The 22,110-nt window shown below is 40.1% G+C and overlaps 1 protein-coding gene across 4 annotated transcripts in view; it reads right to left on the bottom strand.

Moving 5' to 3' along the window:
• The window catches only part of PARG (poly(ADP-ribose) glycohydrolase), a 144,269-nt gene that overhangs the window by 103,273 nt on the left and 18,886 nt on the right, over positions 1 to 22,110 (bottom strand). For all 4 annotated transcript variants that reach the window (XM_036461280.2, XM_036461278.2, XM_036461279.2 and 1 more), the window contains one exon: positions 18,073 to 18,147. In XM_036461280.2, coding sequence (XP_036317173.1) covers positions 18,073 to 18,147 — 75 coding nt within the window. The remainder of the gene's footprint in view (positions 1 to 18,072; positions 18,148 to 22,110) is intronic.

Genomic DNA, 22,110 nt, shown 5'->3' with positions numbered 1-22,110 from the left:
AGGGGCGACCAGGCCGGCAAAGGAGGGGCAGTTAGAGGCAACCAGACTAGCAGGGGAGGGGGCAATTGGGGGTGACCATGCCAGCAGGGGAGCAATTAGGGGCAATAAGGCAGGCAGGCAGGTGAGCAGTTAGGAGCCAGTCATCCCGGATTGTGAGAGGGATGTCCAACTGGCAGTTTACATTGGGCCTAAACCAGCAGTCAGACATCCCCCGAGGGGTCCCGGATTGGACAGGGTGCAGGCTGGGCTGAAGGGACGGCCCCCCGTTGCACAAATTTCATGCACTGGGCCTCTAGTTTATATATATAAAAAGACAGCTACCATAACGACCATAACGACTAACAACTGGTCACTATGAGGCCCACTGTAGCCATCAAACTGGCCGATCAGATGGTGGGGCCCGCGACCAACCTCATGGGCCCTCTCCCCTCCCCGCCTGCCCCTAATCGAACTCTCCCACACCGATCAAGAGCTGGGCCTGCTGGCCAAACACCCCCCTGGTTAGGCACACCCCCATCAGCCTACCCAACTATAATAGCCCCACAGCCTCTCTGCACAGGCAGCACACCCCTGATCGCAACCTCCCACCCCAATAAGGGTGGGCTGGCCAGCCAATCTCCTGCAGCCCCTCCCCCCAGCCAGCCACACCCCTGATGGCCTCCACCACCCTAATCGGCCTGCAGCCCCAATCTCCTGTAGCCGTACCCCAGTCAAGCCCCATCCCAGATTGGCCCCCTCCACCCCGATCAGGGCAGGGCTGGCAGCCAACCACCCATGGTTCCTCCCCCAGGCCATTGGCCCCTAATCAGCACCCCCAACTCACCCAATTCTGGAGTGGGCGGGTGGGCAGGTGGGCAGGCGGGCCAGCCGGCCCATGGTCCACAGCCCCTCCCCGTGGCCTGCCCCGCCACCAATCGGCCCTCCAACCACAATTGGGGGCAGAGCCCACTGGCCAATCATCCGAGGCCCCTTCCCCCAGCCAGCTCAACCCTGATTAGGGGCCCTGATCAAGCCCTGATCCAGGCAGACTGGCCAGCTGGCCAATCTCCCACCATCTCCTCCTCCCAATAGGCCCAGCCCAATCTGCCCTAATTGGGGCTGGGCTGTCTGGACCCCACCATGCACAATTTGTGCACTGGGTCTCTAGGAGTCAATAATATTGCAATAATTATACTTGGTATAATAGATTGGTGCAGGATTTATTGAGGTGACCATTTAGTAAGTTATATAATGTCTAATCACGAGGGTATAACTGAAACTGACATAATACTGCATGACAACTGTAATTGAAAATTTTAAATGATTTAAATTTAAAAAATTTTAAGTAAAAAAAAAATATTATTTATATATAACTTGAGGTATAGATGTCATGCTCTATATACAAAAAAAACTTTGTGGCTTCCAAAGAGGAATATATTAATAGCCTAACAATGGCAGTAAGACTTTCTACTTTAAACTATAAATGTTTCCATGTTTTATTTTTAAATGCCCTCTCATTTCTGTACCCCCAAATCTCACTCTGCACTTGTGACAGGCACAAGTGTAATTTTTTAAAAATATTTTTTTTTATTGATTTCAGAGAAGGAAAGGTCAAGAGAAACATCAATGATGAGAATCATTAATCGGCTGCCTCCTGCATGGCCCACACTGGGGACTGAGCCCACAACCCAGCTATATGCCCTGACCAGGAATTGAACCATGACTTCTTGGTTCATAGGTTGATGCTCAACCACCGAGCCACACCAACTGGGCACACAGACGTAATTTAAAAACAAAACAAACAACAACAGAGAAATACCCTCACTTTGTTATTTATGGCTGTTTTATAGATAAATCAACAGAAATTAGGAAATAAGAGGACTATTCATTCCTATCTTCTCTATTCCAGACATAATATAGTCATTAAAAACCTTCAGTTTCCTTTGACCAACTAACACATTTGCAGTAAAAGGTTACCATACAAATAAGTTTTAGCATTTAAGGATCTCTACATTGAATAAATTGATATTTACATTTATTGTGAAATATATATTCAAAAAGTACATAAAATCTACATGCATGACCTAATGAATAATTTATAAAGCAAACATCTATTTTTAAGCTACCATCCAAGTCAGCAATAAAAGCCAAGATCGGAGAAACACAGGTCATCTCTCTTAAACATACTCCCACACCCATCTTTAATCACTGTGGCTTCAATGTGCTTTGTAAATTCCAGAAGTTCATTCACTGGGAATAAAAATAGTACCACAGGTGTTGTAAGATGGAAGTATTTAAAATACCCATAACATACGTTAATAGGGAACATTTTCTAATATATAGAACATTTTGTTAAACTTTCCTGTGGAAAATGCCGGCAATACGTGTATTGATCTATTTAGAATTCAAATTATTGAAGTGTTTGAATTTAATTTTGTGGAACACCACACAGGAGAGCCATAAAACACGGATTATTTGTTCCTACCACTTCCAAAAACTGGCAGTAAAAACCAGTCAGCACTCAAGATGGGGGAAAAAACACTAAATAACGGCCATTTCGACTCAGTAGCACCTAAATATTTAACTATAAATTACACAATAGCACATTGATCTTTGTGATCTCGCTGGGCTCTGACAACATAATAAAAGCTTAGACAATACTCCTCAGCTCCATTCCAAATGAGAATGCTCATATAGCAGGATCATCAGGATTCTGGTCCCTGAATTCTTGTATTAGATACTAGTCTATACCTGTAACATGGAATCACACTAAATGTTTATATTAATGCTTCTTATTTTAGGTAGTTCGAGTTACAAAACCTACTACTCACAGAATTAGCCAAAGCAAGGTTTTAAGGAGATAAATATTAATAGATCCAAAATAAACTTAACTGTAAAATATTTAAATTGATGTCTAATTTACCTTCCTTTTTTCCCCCTTAGCAAGCAAACCACTCAGAGCTCAATGTGACATTTAAGTAAAGAATTTCCAAATACTGTTAATAAACAACATTTGAGAAGTGCTTTTTAAGAAGTACTCTGAATCCAAAATGTGGACATAGATAAGGCAAAACAAATGTTTCATTTATAATTTAAAATCGAGCCAAACAAATTGTTTCCCTTGCACTAAAGTTATTTCCTTCCTCTAATCCTCCCCACATATATGTCCAATACTTACTTCTCACTAACCACAACTGCCTGGGCAATGTTATTCCTGGGGGCCATGAGACAGTACTCTATATAATACCTCTGGGGATTTGATGGAAGGAAAAACAAACAACTGTATCACACACTCAACGTCTTCTGTTAAGGACACTGACAATGATAGAATTAAAAAGTCACAGGGAAGAAAATCCTTGAATTTCTAGCTATTCTTTCACAAATAGATTTCCTTAAATCTCTAACACTGGAATGGATGAGCAAATGATGTATCAATTTAATAGAATATTATGCAACCATTAAGAAAAAAATAAAATTATATAATATAGATTTTATAAAATATCACAAAATTATTTTAAAATGCTTTTATATCTGGGTGTAACTATGAAAAATTATATATCTGAGCAAAATATAAATGAAGTTAATAACAAGTGAGTAAATTACAATGTGGGGACTCCTCCAATTGTCCATATGTTTACAAAATAAATAGAAATTAGAAGGTCAAAAATGCACTGACTCCACTCTCTGAAAAACTATAAAACTATCATCAGCACTTTAGTAATCACCTCATATTTATGACCTGCCCTAAACATACCAAACTTGCTATGTATTACCCTTATGGGAATGCTTCTGCATAAGGTGACCAGATAAAGGGGAAACAAGGATCTGTCTGAGTAGTCTGATTCAAAAAGTTTGTGTGTGTGTGGGGGGGGGGGGGGGGGGGGGGGGGGAGAGAATGACTACCTTATCTCAGAGCAAGGTAACAGAAGTATTTTAACCAATGGCATGTTTTACTTCCATTACAAGGTATCAAATTTAACATTACTTCGTACCAAAATTAATAACTGTGTCAAATTTTAACCCCGAGAATTACAAAATGCAAATAGAACATCTCAAAATCCAAATAGAACATCTATATTTTATAATTTAAGTGGAAGATAATATCAGTTTGGTCAACTTTTCATTGCATCAAAATTTACATATTTTTTAAGAGAGAGAGATACCTAGAATCGAGGATATTTTGATACAGGTGTAGCTTCCATCATTTATTTTAGGTCTGCCTGTAAACATCACATGGGTCAAAAGTTCAATTAGGTGCCTTGAAATCACTGGTCCTATCTCAAGATCCAGAGTTACTGTAGTTTGGATTCTATGTATATGATGGTTAAAATTGCTCTTCACAATTAACTTTTTGCAAAAATGAACTAACTGACCCTAAAATTCATATGGAAATGCAAAAGATCCCAAGTTACCAATATAAACTAGAAAAAGAGCAAAGTTACAGGACTCACACTTCCCAATTTAAAACTTACTATAAAGTGCCTGGCCAGCATGGCTCAGTGGTTGAGCATCAACTTATGAACCAAAAGGTCACGGTTCAATTCCCAGTCAGGGCACATGCCCAGGTTGAGGGCTTGTTCCCCAGGGGCAGGCATGCAGGAGGTAGCTGATCCATGATTCTCATCATTGATGTTTCTCTCTCTCTCTTCCTCTCCCTTCCTCTCCGAAATCAATAAAAATATATTTTTAAAAACTTACTACAAAGCTATAGTAATTAAGACTGTGTAGTAGTGATACCATTATAATAATCTGGTTATTATTTAACAAAAAGGAGAAAGGGAAGACTAGATAATATAGGCATGCCATTTATACAGCTTTGCCAATTCATAAGAAGATACACAAATGGCCAATAAGCACAGACTGATGGAGGAAGGTACTGGACAAAGGCAGTATAGACTCATGCCCCGTAAGGGTTTGAGTGACCTGGGAAGATGCCTACCTGTCTGCCAGACACACCTGAACTATTGGGAACAAATAAGTGGCCAAAATGGGCATGGCCACTGCAAGGGTATGACACCTGAATACTTAAACTCCTGGACAAAGGAACAGGCTCTCTTAGCTCTTGCCTCTCCTGCTTGCCTGTACTCCTGTCGCAGGGGGCATGCTCCACTCCATGTGCTCAGTGACTCACAGTATAGTGTAGCCCAAATAATGGACTAATGGACTTTATTAACCTGAATGCTGGACTAGACCAGGTTGCACCATGGAACGAAGGCTCTGGACACTGGCCTTGCTTTTGGCTCTATAGCTGTACCTCTTTTAGGCCTAATTTAAGGGGCATGAGACTTAGTAATCGGAGAAATATAACTCCATGCAAATAAAGCCTTTTATCACACCTCATTCTCCCATGGGGGCTTCTGAAAGGGCTCATTTCAGCAGTAGCCCAAGAGCCACCCCACTCCCACTAGCAAAGAAGGAATTTTATTCCTCGTTAACAGTAGTGACATAAACATAGACACACAGATCACTGGACCTAAAACTGAGAGAGTATCCACTGAGCTCTAGCCGGTATGGCTCAGTGGATAAAGCGTTGGCCTGCGAAATGAAGAGTCCTGGGTTTGATTCTGGTCAGGGGCATATGCCTGGTTGTGTACTTGATTCCTAGAGTGGAGCATGCAGAAGGCAGCCAATCAATGATTCTCTCTCATCACTGATGTTTCTCTCTCTCTCTCCCTCTCCCTTGCTCTCTGAAATCAATAAGAATATGTCAAAAATTACTTTTAAAAAATAAATTAAATAAAACTAAGAGGCCAGATATAAATCCTAATGTTTACGATCAATTTAAAAAGGTGACAAGGCAATCAATAGGGATAGAATAGTCTTTTCAATAAATGGTATTGAGACAATCAGAGATCCACATGCAAAATAATAAAATTTTATTTTACCTCAATGTGGGATGGGGAGAAGAAAAGATAAACCAAAGAACTTATATACGTACTAGAGGCCTGGTGCACGAAATATGTGCATGGGCAGGGTCCCTAGGCCTGGCTGGTGATCAGGACCAATCAGGTTCCCCACCTCCCTACCTCTCCCTGATTTCTTTCCTTGCCGCCAATTGGGGCCTGCTAGCTGGGGTAGAGGCTGCGGGAGGTTTCAATCCCAAGTTTGAAATGTGCAGGAGGCAGCCAATCAATGATTCTCTATCATCATCACTGATGTGTCCATCTTTATTTCCCTCTCTGAAATCAATCATATACCGTATTTTTCGGACCATAAGACGCACTTTTTCCCCCCCCCAGAAGTGGGGGGAAAAAGTCCCTGCGTCTTATGGTCCAAATATAGCCTACACATATACTTTAAAAAAAAAGTTTTTTTACTTGCCCGGCTCTGTGTGGTCTCTGTGTGCATGCCCAGCTCTAAAATGGTTCTAAATGCTGCTGTTTACTTTACAGGGTTGATTACATGTGTTTATGACTGTGATGTTGGGTTTTAATGCACATAAAATATTTTAGGACACTATTTGTTTCAGAATCTTTTTTTCTTCATTTCCCTTCTCTAAAAACTGGTGCGTCTTATGGTCCGGAGCGTCTTATGGTCCGAAAAATACGGTGTGTGTGTGTGTGTGTGTGTGTGTGTGTGTGTATATATATACACATACACACACACACACACACACACACACACACACACATTAATATATTTTATTGGTTGTTTTTTTTTTTTACAGAGAGGAAGGGAGAGGGATAGAGAGCTAGAAATATCAATGATGAGAGAAATATCGACCAGCTGCCTTTGACCGGAATTGAACCTGGGACCTTTCAGTCCACAGGCCGATGCTCTATCCATTGAGTCAAACTGGTTTCGGCCATATATATATATTTTCCCCCCAATATATTTTATTGATTTTCCACAGAGAGGAAGAAAGAGGGATAGAGAGTTAGAAACATCGATGAGAGAGAATCATCGACCAACTGCCTCTTGCATACCCCTTACCGGGGATGTGCCCGTAACCAATGCACATGCCCTTGACTAGAATCGAACCCAGGACCCTCCCAGTCCCTGGCTGATGCTCCATCCATTGAGCCAAACCGGTTTTGGCCATATATATTTTTTAAGCAAGGTTTTTAGAGGAAGAAAGGTAGGGCGAGGGAGCTATTGAAAAAGAAAGGGCAAGGTAGCATTTGAGATCTTGCTCACATTTCAGACAGGACAGCATAAGGTGGTCCTCAGGGGTTGACAGGTGGAGTGGCAGTGGGTGGAGCAGGGCACTGTGGGCTGAGGAACAGGCTGTAATGACTGGGAATGTCTGTGACAGTGTTGGGGCCATTACTGGGATGATTCATCCCCAAGAGGTTTTGATCCCGGACGGGAGGAGGAACATGGAGATCAGTGATGCGGGTGGCAGGAGCCGGCTGCCCTGCTTCCATACAAATGTAAACAGTGTAACTGCACATGGAGGTCAGTCAGAGGCTAAATCAATGCCCATCCAGCCCTGGTGGCTGTGTCCTGCCACTCTCTAGCTGTGCTGCAGTGCTATTGGCCAGGGAGGCAGAAGCCACGCCCCCAAGCACACATATTATAGTATACAAAAAGGTGGGCAGGAAGTCAGAAGCCTGAAGCCAGAGCTGATGTGGTAAGGCCCAGCAGTGCTGCATTCGCCAGGGAGGACAGGAAGCAGCTGTATGCCCAACTGGCTTTGGAGTCAGAGGGGTTACACTTCCTGCACGTCACCAATGAGTTGCCATGAGCTGCGGGACCAAGGGGAAGCAGGACAGGGGACACCGCCATGGTCAGTGTGTGGTCCTTTGTGGCGCGCAGGCTAGGCTGGCGGGGTATGGGGAGGCTTTTCCTTCCTGGAGCTGTTCTTCCCAGGGTGGCGGGTGGTGGCATCCAGCCCCGTTTTTTATTCAAAAAATTTTTTATTAGAAAGCAAGCTCTGGGCTTGTGGTTGCTGGAATCTCTGGGCCATAGCGTGCACCTCTAGGCCTTGCTGCACCCCCTTCCCCTCCTCCTGCATTGAGCATCAACCCAGTCTGTGCCCTTTCGCAATATAGGACCACTGGGGGATGTATAATAGCAGTGCACCAAGCGGCAGGCGGCCAGGGAGGATCCCGAACAGGGGCTGGGTGCCCCTTCACCACCTCCTCCCACATTCTTCTACAGGGGTGGTGCCCTGAAACCGAGTAGAACTGGTCACAGAGGAGATGTCCACCTGCCCAGAAAATACCGGGCAACATATCGGATCTAGTAATAATTAATGTCGTTTTTAAACATTCGTTTAAAATCTTGCTTGGCGTTGACTTGTATTGACATAACCTTCAAACACGTGGTATCTACAGAATGTGTGAAGTGCAATTAACAAGTTTTGCTTGAAAAAGTTTGTGTTTGGTTTGGTTTTTGTTGCAAAACTAGGGCTAAGAAGATGGCGGATGAAGAGCATATTCGGCACTGCATGCTTTACGAGTTCCAATTAGGAAGAAAAGCAAGTGAGGCTGCAAAAAACATCTGTAGTGCTCTTGGTCAAGATGCAGTTAGCGCCAGAAAATGCCAGCGTTGGTTTGAGAAATTTCGCGAGGGAAATTTTTCGTTAGATGACAAGAGTGGTCGAGGCCGTGTGTCCAATTTTGATCAAGAAGCTCTTCAAGCTCTTTTGGTGCAAAATCCTCAAATTACCCAACAAGAGCTTGCGACAACTTTAAATTGTTCACAAAAAACAATTTCCAATCAATTGCGTGCACTTGGCAAAGTCCAAAAGTTTGGAAAATGGGTTCCTCATGAGTTGACCGACAACAACCGTAATCAGAGTCACAATTTGCAGTTCGCTCCTCTCTCGTCAAAACCGTTTGCCGTTTTTAGAGCAAATTGTTACCGGAGGTGAAAAATGGGTGCTGTATGTTAATTTGAAAAGGCGACCTCAATGGTTGGGAAAAAATGAGGCTCCGCAGCCCACGCCAAAACCTGACTTGCATGCGAAAAAAGTGATGTTGTGTGTTTGGTGGAATTTTAAAGGAATTCTTCATTATGAACTTTTACCATCTAACCAAACCATTACAAGTGCAGTGTATAGTGCCCAATTAGAAAGGTTAGCCCAAGCTTTAAGAGAAAAAGAACCCGCGCTGATTAATCGGAAGGGCGTAATTCTTCAGCACGATAACGCACGACCGCATACTGCAAGAATCACTGCTGAAAAACTGCGCCAGTTGGAATGGGAAGTTCTCCCCCAACCTGCATATTCTCCTGATATTGCCCCTTCCGATTACCATTTGTTTTGTTCTTTGCAAAACTTTCTTCTTGGAAAAAAATTTAATAATGAAGAATGCCTCAAAAATGCATTGACCAAAATTTTTGCATCAAAATCACAAGAATTTTACAACATAGGGATTAAAATGCTTCCTGATCGTTGGGCACAAGTAGTAGAAAACAACGGCAACTATATTGTTGATTAAATTTTGTTGTATTGTTTAAATAAATTCGATTTAAAAAAGTATTAGAAAACGACATTAATTATTACTAGACCTAATATTTCCACAGCCCAGGAGATCTGAGAAGCCAGAGCAATGCAAAGGAAAACAAAAACTTGTGCTTCATCACCACCTACTGGAAAACAAAAGAAACTTTTTTTTTTTTTTTTTTTTTTTTTTTAGCTATTTGCTAAATAAAGAATGCCATTAAAAAAATAAAAATAAAAAGACCTATCATTCCCTTAAATGTGTAGGCAGAGAAAGAATTAATGAAATACAATAAATAACCAAGGTAATGAGGCAGCTCAAAATTAAAATCTCCAGAAAGGCCAAAACCGGTTTGGCTCAGTGGATAGAGCGTCGGCCTGTAGACTGAAAGGTCCCAGGTTCGATTCCAGTCAAAGTCATGTACCTTGGTTGCAGACACATCCCCAGTGGGGGGTATGCAGTTTATATCGATGTTTCTAGCTCTCAATCCCTCTCCCTTCCTCTCATCGATGTTTCTAGCTCTCTATCCCTCTCCCTTCCTCTCTGAAAAATCAATAAAATATATTTAAAAAAATAAATAACTAAATAAAATCTCCAGAAAGGAAACTTAAAGACATGAAATATGTGATTGATTGATTTATCGTTATTGTTATTGTTAATTCTCACCCAATGATATTTTTCCCAATGATTTTTAGAGAGTGAAAAGGAGAGAAAGAGAAACACTGATGTGAAAATGGAATTAAATATTCAAACTACTGGGGGAAATTACCAAACAAGAATAATATACCCACCAAAGTTATCCTTTAGATAAGAAGGAGAAATAAAATTTTTCCAGACATACAGAAGCTGAGGACACTTAGGACCACAAGACCTCCATTACAGAAAATACTGAGAGGGGAAATTCCACCTTAATAAGGCAAAAGGATACAAAACTATGAGTAAGATGACAGACAGAAGAAGGAAAATGCAACTCTTTTTCTTCAGAATAGGGTAATATACACTTAAATATAATTTAAAGATTAAAGGAGGTAAAAAAAAAAACACACACACACAAACACACACACACACAGTTAAAAAGGAGAAGACAATAGCTATTGCAATTTGAAAATGAACACAGCATAAATAGGGATAATTTGTGACAACAAAAACATAAAACAGCCCTAACCGGTTTGGCCAGTGGATAGAGCATCGGCCTGCAGACTGAGAGGTCCCAGGTTTGATTCTGGTCAAGGGCATGTACCTTGGTTGCGGGCACATCCCCAGCAGGAGGTGTGCAAGAGGCAGTTGATTGATGTTTCTCTCTCATTGATATTTCTAGCTCTCTATACCTCTCCCTTCCTCTCTGTAAAAAATCAAAATATTAGGGGAAAAACGAAACAAAACAACATAAAGCAGGAGGGAGTAAAGGTCTGAATTTGCAAAGGGGAATGAAGATTAACTTCAGAAGAAAATCATTACTGTATAAAATAAAGGTTCTTTTATATAAATGTAATGGTTACCACACACACAAAAATCCAGAACTGATACACATAACATAAAAAAAGAAAAAACAGAGGGAAAAATCATAGAACCTGACCAACCAAAAAAACAAACCTAAACACAAGGGAAAAGAACCATAAAGGCACAGAGCTACCATAAAACAAAACATTACATGGTTACAGAAAATTCTTATCCTATCTAATAGAAGAGTAGTATGCAAATTAACCATCATTCCACTACACCCATCAGCCAATCGGGAGCAAGTATGCAAATTAACCCAACCAAGATGGCTGTGGCCATGGAAAGAGCAGGAGGTAGGCTTGGGTTTCCCTGGCAATAGATGAAGCCAAGCTTTCTGCACACCCTGGCCAGCCCAGGCCTTTACTTAAGGCTATAAAGTTTCAATTATAGAAGATAAATCCCAACAGAAATGGCTGTGGCCATGGAGAGAGCAGAAGGCTTGGCTCCACTCCAGGTTACAAAGTTTCAATTGTAGAGGTAAATAAATCCCAGATACCAGGGCCTCCGCATGTTTGCCGGGGGGAATGGCTGGCCTGCAAACCACCACAGGCCCCTCGCCCAGGCCGCTCCATGCCCAAGAGAACCCCCATCCTGATCTGGGACACCCTTCAGGCCAAACCAGCTGGCCCCCACCTATGACCAGGCCTCAATCCTATCTAATAAGAGAGTAATATGCAGATTGACCATCACTCCAACACACAATATGGCTGTCCCATGTGATCAAAGATGGCTGCTCCCATGTGGACACAAGATGGCCTGCAAGGGAGGGTGGTTGGGGGCGATCAAGCCTGTAGGGGAGGGCAGTCAGGGGTGATGAGGCAGGCAGAGGAGAGAAATTAGGGGCAAACAGGCTGGCATGGGAGTGGTTAGGGGGTGATCAAGCTAGTAGGCAGAAGTGGTTAGGAGCAAACAGGAAGGCAGGCAGGTGAGCAATATGGAGCGAGCAGTCCTGGATTGTGAGAGAGATCCTAGATTGGAGAGATTGCAGGTTAGGCTAAGGGACACACCCCCCTATGAACGAATTTCGTGAGCCAGAACTCTAGTCTATAAATATAAAAGCCTAATATGCAAATTGTCACCTCAGGAGTTTGAAATCGTGCTATGGCGTATGCTGACCACCAGGGAGCATTGCCAAACTAAGAAAAGCCCCAGCCTACAGCCGGAAGGCCCCATTGGCCCTAATTGCTGGCCAGGCCTTGGGACCCTACCCATGTACAAATTTCATGCACTGGGCCTCTAGTATATCAATAATCACCCTAAATGTAAGTGAATTGAATTTACCAATAAAATGGCAGAGAGTAAGATTTGGAAACAGCCTAAGTGCCCATTAGCAGACAAATGGATTAAAAAACTGTGGTACATCTACACAATGGAATACTACGCTGTTGTAAAAAAAGAAGGAACTCTTACCATTTGCAACAGCATGGTAACAGCATGAATTGGTCTAGAGAGCATTAGGCAACATAAACTGATAAAGAAAAATAGATCCAGAATAGATCCAGAATGCTTCTCTGTCTCTGGATCTTTGTCTGGATCTATTTTTCTTCATTGGTTTATGTTGTTCACTATATTCCACAAATGAGTGAGATCATGTGGTATCTATCTTTCTCCGATTGGCTTATTTTGCTTAGCATAATACTCTTTAGACCCATCCATGCTGTTGCCATCTGTTACCATTGGGGCGTGAGGGTAAGAAATCAACCAAAGGATTTATGTGCATGGATATAAGCATGACCAATGGACACAGTCACTAGAGGGTGAAGCATTTGCTGGCATATGGAAGTGGCCTGCTGGGGCTTGGGAGGAGTGAGGATAAGTGAAAGAGAAGGTAAATGATGGGGACATGACTGTGGATGATGAACACACAATATAGTGTAGTACTATGTGCTGTGGAATTGTGCACCTGAAACCTGTATAATTTTATACTAACCATTGTCACCCCAATAAATTCAATACAAAGGAAAAAATAAAAAATAAATAAAAAAGGAAAGAATAAAAAATAAAATATAAATAAAAAGGAGCAGACTGCATCAAAAAACAGTACCCAACCATATACTGTCTTCAGGGCACACACCTAAACTGCAAAGACAAAGTTAGACTCAAAGTGAAAGGGTGGAAGTAACATCTACAGAAAAGCATGTATAGCCATACTTATATTTAACAAAATAGGTTTCAAGATAAAGGTAATAAGAGATAAAGATGCATATTTTATAATCATAAAAGGGAGACCACATCAAGAAGACATAACATTTCTCAATATACACTGAGTGGCCAGATTATTATGATCTCTGAATGCATAATAATCTGACCATTGTGTGTGTGTGTGTGTGTGTGTGTGTACTAGAGGCCAGGTGCATGAACTCGTTCATGGGTGGTTGGCCAGCCTGCCTGTTGGTCGAACTCTTGGTGGAGGGGACAATTTGCATATTAGCCTTTTATTATATAGGATATACACTGAGTGGCCAGATTATTATGCATTCAGAGATCATAATAATCTGGCCACTCAGTGTATATGTACATAATTAGGGAGCACGAAAATATATAAAGCAACTAAAGAGAGAAACTGACAAAAAAAAACAAAAAACAATTAGAGTAGGAGACCTAAACTCCCCACTGACAGCTTTATGTAGAATATCCAAACATACCTACACTAATGAAAGGTATAATCATTACACATTTAATTATTTTTGTAACAAGAAGTCTTTGTAGGTTCATGAACAATTGTCCATGCCTGAACTGCAGAAGGCTTCAATTCATTATTCTGCTGAACATGCAGCTAAATATCAAATCTTGTTTTTTAAAGGTATTGTACAATGTAAGAACAGATGATAAGATTAGATGATAAGAAGAAAGATATATGTGTTTCTGATTTCTACAAAAGAAGCCATACCTAATAAATACTACAACATTTCAGAACTTCTTTGCAAATAAACCATGTTTTCACAATAAAAAAAAAAAAGAATATCCAAACATAAAATCAATTTTAAAAATATTGGTTTTAACTTACACATTAGCTCAAAAGGACATAACTGACATTTATAGAACCTTTCATCCTAGGACATCAGATTATACATTCCTCTCCAGTGCATATGGAATATTCTAAAGCAGTATTTCCCAAAGTGTGGTACACGAACCCCAGGGGTACGGGAAAAGTTTGGTGGGGGTACCCGTTGCACCGGAGTTTGGTGGGGCTTAGCTGCGCCTAATTCTCCATTCTCATGAGTACAAGGGGTACTCAGCGTTATGAAAATTATAGAAGGGGTACACATATGTCAAAAGTTTGGGAAACACTGTTCTAAAGGACAGACCATATATTGGAACACAAAAGTAGCCTCAATAAATTTAAGAAGGTTGAAATCATACCAAACGTATTCACTAACCACAATGCTTTGAAATTGAAAATCAACTGCAAAAAGAAATCAATAACCAGACTATTTTCTGTGTCCATGGGCTATTCCTATCTAATATATAAAAATCTAGAAAGATTTAGAGAAAATAAAATAAAAGATATGCCAGGTAAATATTGAACAGAAGAGATGAAGTTGCTGCATGAATACTGGATACAGGCTTGAAGCCAAAACAAACTCATGAGATAAAGTTATTCATTGTAACATAACAAAAGGTTCCTTTCACTAAAGAGATAAGATGGTTCCCAATACTTATACACATAATATCGATAGAACAGTGTGGGGATCCAGAATGAGCCTCACCAAGATGTGTCTCAGTGGTATGCAGATTTTTGAGCAAAGGGCAATTTTTTTAAAAAAAATTTTTTAAATATATTTTTTATTGATTTTATACAGAGAGGAAGGGAGAGAGATAGTTAGAAACATCAATGAGAGAGAGTCATTGATCAGCTGCCTCTTGCACACCCCCTACTGGGGATATGCCCGCAACCAAGGTACATGCCCTTGACCGGAATCGAACCCGGGACCCGTCAGTCCCCAAGCCGACGCTCTATCTATTGAGCCAAACCGGTCCTGGCGAGCAAAGGGCAATTTTAGCTTAGGCTCAAGTGAAAATTCTGCCCCTCTCTTTATCTAAAAAAAAAAAAAAAAAAATTTGAATTAGCAGCCTTGCCCATAAGACCTTATTCTATATAATAAAAGGCTAATATGCAAATTGGCCAAACAGCAGAACAACCGGTCGCTATGACACGCAGAGACCACCAGAGGGCAGACACTCAAAGCAGAAGCTGTCCCCTCGTGGTCAGTGTGCTCCTTCAGGGGGAGCACCGCTTAGCCAGAAACCGGGCTCATGGCTGGCTAGCATAGCAGCAGTGGTAGGAGCCTCTTCCGCCTCCATGGCAGCACTAAGAATATCCGACTAATGGCTCCCAGACTGCGAGAGGGTGCAGTCTGGACTGAGAGACCCCACCCCCACCCCCCAAGTGCACGAATTTTGTGCACCAGGCCTCTAGTATATAATGAAATACAACTCAGCCATAAGATACAATACTGCAATTTACAACAACATGGTTGGATCTTGAGAATATCATGTTAAGTAAGTTAAGATGGAACACATCAAGAACTATGTGGTTTCACTCATATGTGGTATATAAAAGTGAAAGCAACAAATGAACATGACAAACAAACAAAAACTCATAGACAAAGAGAACAATATGGTGGTTACCCAAGAGAAAGGGAGCTAATGGGTAAAGGAGGTAAAATATATGGTGATGAAAGAAGATTTGACTTTGGGTGGCGAACACACAATGCAATATATGCTATGCAATTTTAACTAATGCCACCCCCAAAAATTAAAAAAAAAAAAAAAGAAAAGAAATGCAAAATCTCAGGTCCTACCCGAGACCTACAAAATCAGAAACTCAAGAGGGTGGTGATCAGCAAACTGTGTTTCAACTGCCCTCTACAGGATTCAGATACACAATAAATTTAAGGGCCACAACTGTGCATCACATTGCCTCACAAATATTCTGAGAGATAATCAAAACATTTCTGGGACAAAGTGAGTGGTGGTGTTATTTATACTATTGTAGACGCATTTTCATATGTTCAGGCTCTTCTGAATTAACAGGAAATAACTATAAAGGTTCATAACAACCTTAATGTCTGCTTCCTGATCACATAATTAACCAAACACTTTCTTTTGGATTACCATGAGCAGTCCAGAGAACAAACAAGTCAGGTACAGTAATGACAGAGTAAATGAACTGACAAGAACACTATAACGTCACTAGCTAAAATGCTTAGAGAAGAAAAGTATGTTATACTTAGGTGTGTTTTGTAGCATGAACAGGGAGTGGGGGCAGGAATCAGAAACGTAAGTTTTGTTAAAAAAAAAAAAAAGGTTTTGTTAACTTGCACTGCTGCTTCTAGGTAATATTCTCTGGACCTTGGTAACCATGAAAACCAATATGACTACTTGATCGCCTTTGAAATCTAGTCCATAACTACTTACAAGCACTTGGTATATGTAAAGCGTTGAAAAGGGAAAGGAAGGAACATGTCTGTTATAGCATAGAAAATAAGGCAGCAAGTAGGAGGAGAGAGTGTGTGCCAAAAAACAACATACTCTAATTGCAGGCAACAGTAGAAAGAACACTGATTCGGATACATTGCTCTGCGAGGGACAGCTATGTCACTCTGACCAAGAAAGTCCATCTCTAAATCACAAACATTTATTTACAATAGAAATAACAATATTATTCTAGCTCATGGTAATTTATCTGAAAAAAGGGCCACAGAGGGAACAGCTCCAATCCATAAATATAAAAGCCTAAGCGACTGACCAACTGACCAGTCGCTATGATGCACACTGGCCACCAGGGGGCAGATGCTCAACAAGGGAGCTGTCCCCTGGTAGTCAGTGCACTCCCACAGTGAGAGTGCTGCTCAGCTAACCGCTATGCGCTAGACGCCAGGCTCATGGCTGGCGAGCGCTGCTGCAGTGGTGTGAGCCTCTCCCAATCGGAACTGACTGGGCATGAGTCTGCGTGGCCGGGAGGAGTAGAAGCAGCAGGCAGGAGCAGCAGGTGGCGTTGGACTGCCAGTTTCAGCCCAATCCCTGCAGACTATGCCAAGGGTCCCCACTGGTGCATGAATCTGTGCATCAGGCCTCTAGTATGAAAATATAGGAGCTATTTAAAGTTCAATAATTATTCTCTATTAGGTAAATCAAAGTATTTAATATTGAAAATACTTCAAAATATTTCCATTTCTAAAATTACTATTTCTATTATTTGTAAATGAAACATACATAATATGAATGAATGTGAGAAAAAACATTTAAAAAATTTTTTTTAATTGTATATAAAGTATCTTTCTTTGGAAGGCTTATCTAGCAAAAGTATACTGGCAGTTTCTTTTAAAACTGAAAAAAGACTTATCAATTTGACAATCATACTCTTGGGCATTTACCTCAGAGAAATAAAAATGTATGTTCGTGTAAAAACCTGCACACAACAGTTCATGGCAGATTGTTGTAATAACCCACAACTGGAAACAACCCAAATATCCTGAAATGTGACTATCATTAAACAAATTATATATCTACATCATGGAATACTACTCACCAATAAAAAGGATCACAAAATTATAGAGATGGAAAAGATTAGTGGTTGCCACAAGTTAGGTGTTGGTGTGAGCACTGTGGTGATGGATCTTGTATATGACTTAATCTCATGCTGTTTTATTTTGTACAGTGACATGTTGCACAGTCTTGTAGCCTAAGAACAACAGGCTACAAGATATAGCCTAGATGTATAGAAGGCTAGATGATCTAGGTTTGTGTAAGTATAAAACATCTATCATGTTCATATGACAACAAAATCACCTAAGGATTCATTTCTCATAATGTATCCCATTTGGTAAGTGGCACATAACTGTATATATGTATGTTCATGTGTGTGTATGTACATAAACTAGATGCAACCTAGATGTCTAAGAATATGGGAATCATTAAATTCTCAAAAACTAGTTATGAAATATGCAGCCACTGATAATGTTGATAATGGTATACAATTTTAAAAGAAAAAGAATAAAACAAAATTCAAAATTAGTTCCTATAAATGTATATAAAATATCAGGAAATATTTCCTGTTATTATTATAAAATAATAAGAGGAAATATTTTTTACAAAAATAAAAGATAATTGTGTTAGTGTGACAGAATTAGATATTCTTCTTAAACTTTTTATAGTTGTCATATTATTTTCATAGTTAAAGAAATAAGCATACTCTTACCTTATCCCAGAAATCAACCAAAGCTGTAAAGTCCCATTTCTTAGAATATGCCACATTGTATTTCAGAATAGCATCCTATGGAAAAAGTATAAAGAAAACCTCATGATAGAGTCAAGTAAATTATCTATGAATAGACTGTCTCCTTAATGAATTACTTCCAGTAAAATTCTTAATGCTAGACAAACTTCCTCCTACCATTAACTGTTCCACATAAGTAACTATGAACCAACAAAATGCATACTAATTTATTATTTACTTAAGAAATATGAGTTAGATAGGTCAAGTAATAAGGGAAAAACAATTACTCTAAAACATACCTTCTAAATAGAGATAATTAATACAAATTAAGTAGACAAAATTAGATCTTGAGGATTAAAAATTAAAAATTATGATTTCTGGCCATTAAAAGGGTCACACTATGTGTAAATATACAGTATATTTACAGTATTAAAATTTTATCCCAGTCTGTGTGGTTCAGTGGTTGAGTGCAGACCTATGAACCAAGAGGTCACAGTTGATTCCCAGTCAGGGCACATGCTCAGGTTGCAGGATCCATCCCTAGTATGGGGTGTGCAGGTGAAAGCCAATCAGTGATTCTCTCTCATTATTGATATTCCTATCTCTCTCTCCCTCTCCTTTCCTCTCTGAATTCAATTAAAATATTTTTTTAAATGTCATGGGGACAGTAAATTAGGAAACAAATACGTGAAAAGGATCCCTGATTGAAATGGCAATAATAAAATAATAGACACTGCCTCAATGCACAAAATGGTATTTTTCCTTTATTTTCACTATTTTTATAAACTACAAATTAATAGTTATCTTCCCCCAGCAGTTCACACGAACTAAGGATTTATGTAGAATGAAAAGTTAAAATAGTTCACCATCCACTGGTATAACATTTAACTGTCGGAATAGGCAGTACTTTATAATGGATTAGTAGTATTAAAAATAAAATAGGCCCAAAACAGAGACACATGCTGAACCCATATCACTAAACCAAACTTAATTACAGTTTTGGCTCTCCCATAAACAGAATCTTAAACCATCAATCAGGAATCACCTGGTTGGCACCAATGAGGTAATCTGCCTGATAGACCCTTGCCATTCCCTGAAGGAAAGTGACTTCGCAACAGTCAATCCATTTTGCTATTATAACTTCCTTGTTCCCGCTCCCTTCTTTTTTATAAGTCTTTATTTTGCACAGCTCTTTGGAGCTCCTTTCTATTTGTTGCCCAAATGCATGAATCGTTGAAAAAAGCTGTTAAGATCTTTAAAATGTACTCAGTAAAATTTTGTTTTTTTAGCACCAGAGTGGGTAATGCATAAAATAATCCATTAGTTTTGCAGAAAGAACTGTTATTTACAATTATGTTTTATTTCATCCTTTTAAATTTCTATTTTGATTATATTTTATGATGTGCATATCTCAATAAAGTAATAAATATGTAATATTTATAAATAACTGTTAAAACTTATAATACATACCCCCCCAATCTTTTTTTACTGTAAGTGTAGGTAAATCTGAAAAACACAGTTAGATCATTACTATAAATCTTCCAAATTTCTTCATCATTAAAGAAGTTTTTAAAAATTAACTCTGCCAAAGAGTTCCTAAAAATTACTTCATGTCATAGAAATAATCACCAAGCATCCCTCTAGGTTAAAATCTGAGCCAACAAAAGTATATATTATTTACTTGAAATCAGGGGATATTCAAGTTCTTTCAAAAAGGAGTGGGAGTAGGGGAACATCAACCATAAAGTAACATGGCAAAAAAAAAAGTTTTATTTTTCTCTCACAGCCATAATACAGGATTTTCCATTAGGAAGAGGAAAAAAAGAGATTTTAAGGATTTTTTTTTTCTAATTACTTGTAACTGATTTCACAACCTCACACAAAGTATTAAATAGCAGTGTCTATCAAAGGTGAATGGACAATGTATATACTGGGACAAACAGCTGATACACTAAACAACATGGATAAATCTCAAAAATCTTGATTCTACGTACTATGTTATTCTATTTATGTAAAAATGTAAACAAAGAAGAACCAACCACAAAGGGGTAAAAGGAATCTTTGGTGGTGACAGGAATATTCTGTACCTTGTCTATAGTGAGGGCTTAACAGATCTATGCAAACTTCATCATTACATATTTTAAAAACATGCACTTTCTTATATGTAAATTATTCCTCAAAGTTGGTAAGAAAAAAACACTTAAAGTAGCATTTACACTCTTATTTAATGGGGTTTTATAATTAGTATTAACTCCTAACATCTACTTTTTACTTCAGTCTTCAGGTCTCAAAAGTAGTCTACTATGAGGTCTCCTACCATTCTCTATTCCAGCTATCAATTTCTAAGTGAGTTTTTATTTCATAATTCATGATAGCACAAATCAATAAAGCACAAAGAAGTCCACTCCTTGCAAATTATCAGACACTTCACTTACAGAAATATTACTAAGTAAATCAACTATTGAGGACATTGCTTTTTAAAAATTTTTAACATCTCTAAGTTCTCTTAACAAATGCATAAAAATAGCAAAAAAGAGTATATGATATTTACAGGGTGGGGTAATAGGTTTACTGTTGTTCATATAGAAAATACAATAGTAATAATAATACAAGAATAAACTCTGTGTTTCACGTACTCACAACTGTATGCCTACTTTTGCCCCACACTTTTATCCATTCTTTCAACAAAGGAAAAAATTATAGAACTAGAGGCCGGGTGCACGAAATTTGTGCACGAGGGTGGGGGGTTGGGGGGGGGGTGGTGGTGGTGGTGGTATCCCTCAGCCCAGCCTGCACCCTCTCCAATCTGGGAACCCTCAAGGGGTGTCCGACTGCCCCTCTAGGCCTAATCCAAATAGGCCTATTTGGATCAGGCCTAAATGGGCAGTCGGAAATCCCTCTCATAATTCAGGACTACTGGTTCCCAACTGCTCGCTTGCCTGCCTTCTTGATTGCCCCTAACCGCTTCTACCTGCCAGCCTGATCACTCCCTAACCACTCCAATGCCAGCCTGATCGATGCCTAACTGCTCCCCTGCCAGCCTGTTTGCCCCCAACTTCCCTCCTTTGCCGGCCTGGTCACCCCTTACTGCCCTCCCCTGCAGGGTTGATCACCCCCAACTGCTCTCCCTTGCTTGCCTGATTATCCACAACTGCCCTCCCTTGCAGGCCTGGTCCATCCCAACTGCCCTCCCCTGATGGCCATCTTGTGGTGGCCATCTTGTGTCCACATGGGGGCAGGATCTTTGACCACATGGGAGCAGCTATCTTGATTTTGTGTGTTTGAGTTATGGTCAATCTTCATATTACTCTTTTATTAGATAGGATAGAGGCCTGGTGCATGGGTGAGGGCCAGCTGGTTTGGCCTGAAGGGTGTCCCAGATCAGGCTGGGGCATGAGGCAATCTGGGCAAGGGGCCAGTGGTGGTTTGCAGGCCAGCCATGCCCCTTGACAACCCAAGCAATTCCCCTGGTATCTGGGATTTATGTATCTTCTACAATTGAAACTTTGTAGCCTGGAGCGGAGCCAAGCCTTCTGCTGCTCCTGCCATTTCTATTTGGATTTGTTTACCTTCTACAATTGAAACTTTGTAGTTTTGAGTGGAGGCTTAGGCCAGCAAGGGCAGGCGGAAAGCTTGGCTTCTTCCATTGCCAGAGAAACTCAAGCCTCTCTCCTGCTCTTTGTGGCTGCAGCCATCTTGGTTGGGGTTAATTTGCATACTTGCTCTGACTGGCTGGTGAGCATGGCTTGTGGGTGTAGCTCTGGTGTGGTCAATTTGCATATTACACTTTTATTAGATAAAATATCTCAATGGATTACTCTGTTCTGTTGAATCTATTGTAAAATAAACAAGGGGAATTCAGATTACAGCAGTTATCCTTCCTAAAGCAATCATGGAACACTAAGAAATTGCTAAAAAGGTGAGTGGACAATGTAATTTAAAACATTATTATTATTCTACATTTAAGCTTTTAAAAATAAGAAAATTCTTCAATAATCCTGTTTTAAGGCCATGAAGGCA

This window comes from Pipistrellus kuhlii, unplaced genomic scaffold (genome assembly GCF_014108245.1).
Source record: "Pipistrellus kuhlii isolate mPipKuh1 unplaced genomic scaffold, mPipKuh1.p scaffold_m20_p_35, whole genome shotgun sequence".
In the NCBI taxonomy this organism is placed as follows: Eukaryota; Metazoa; Chordata; class Mammalia; order Chiroptera; family Vespertilionidae; genus Pipistrellus; species Pipistrellus kuhlii.
Note: the sequence above shows the minus strand (reverse complement) of the source record. Positions and strands in the feature narration are given on the sequence as shown.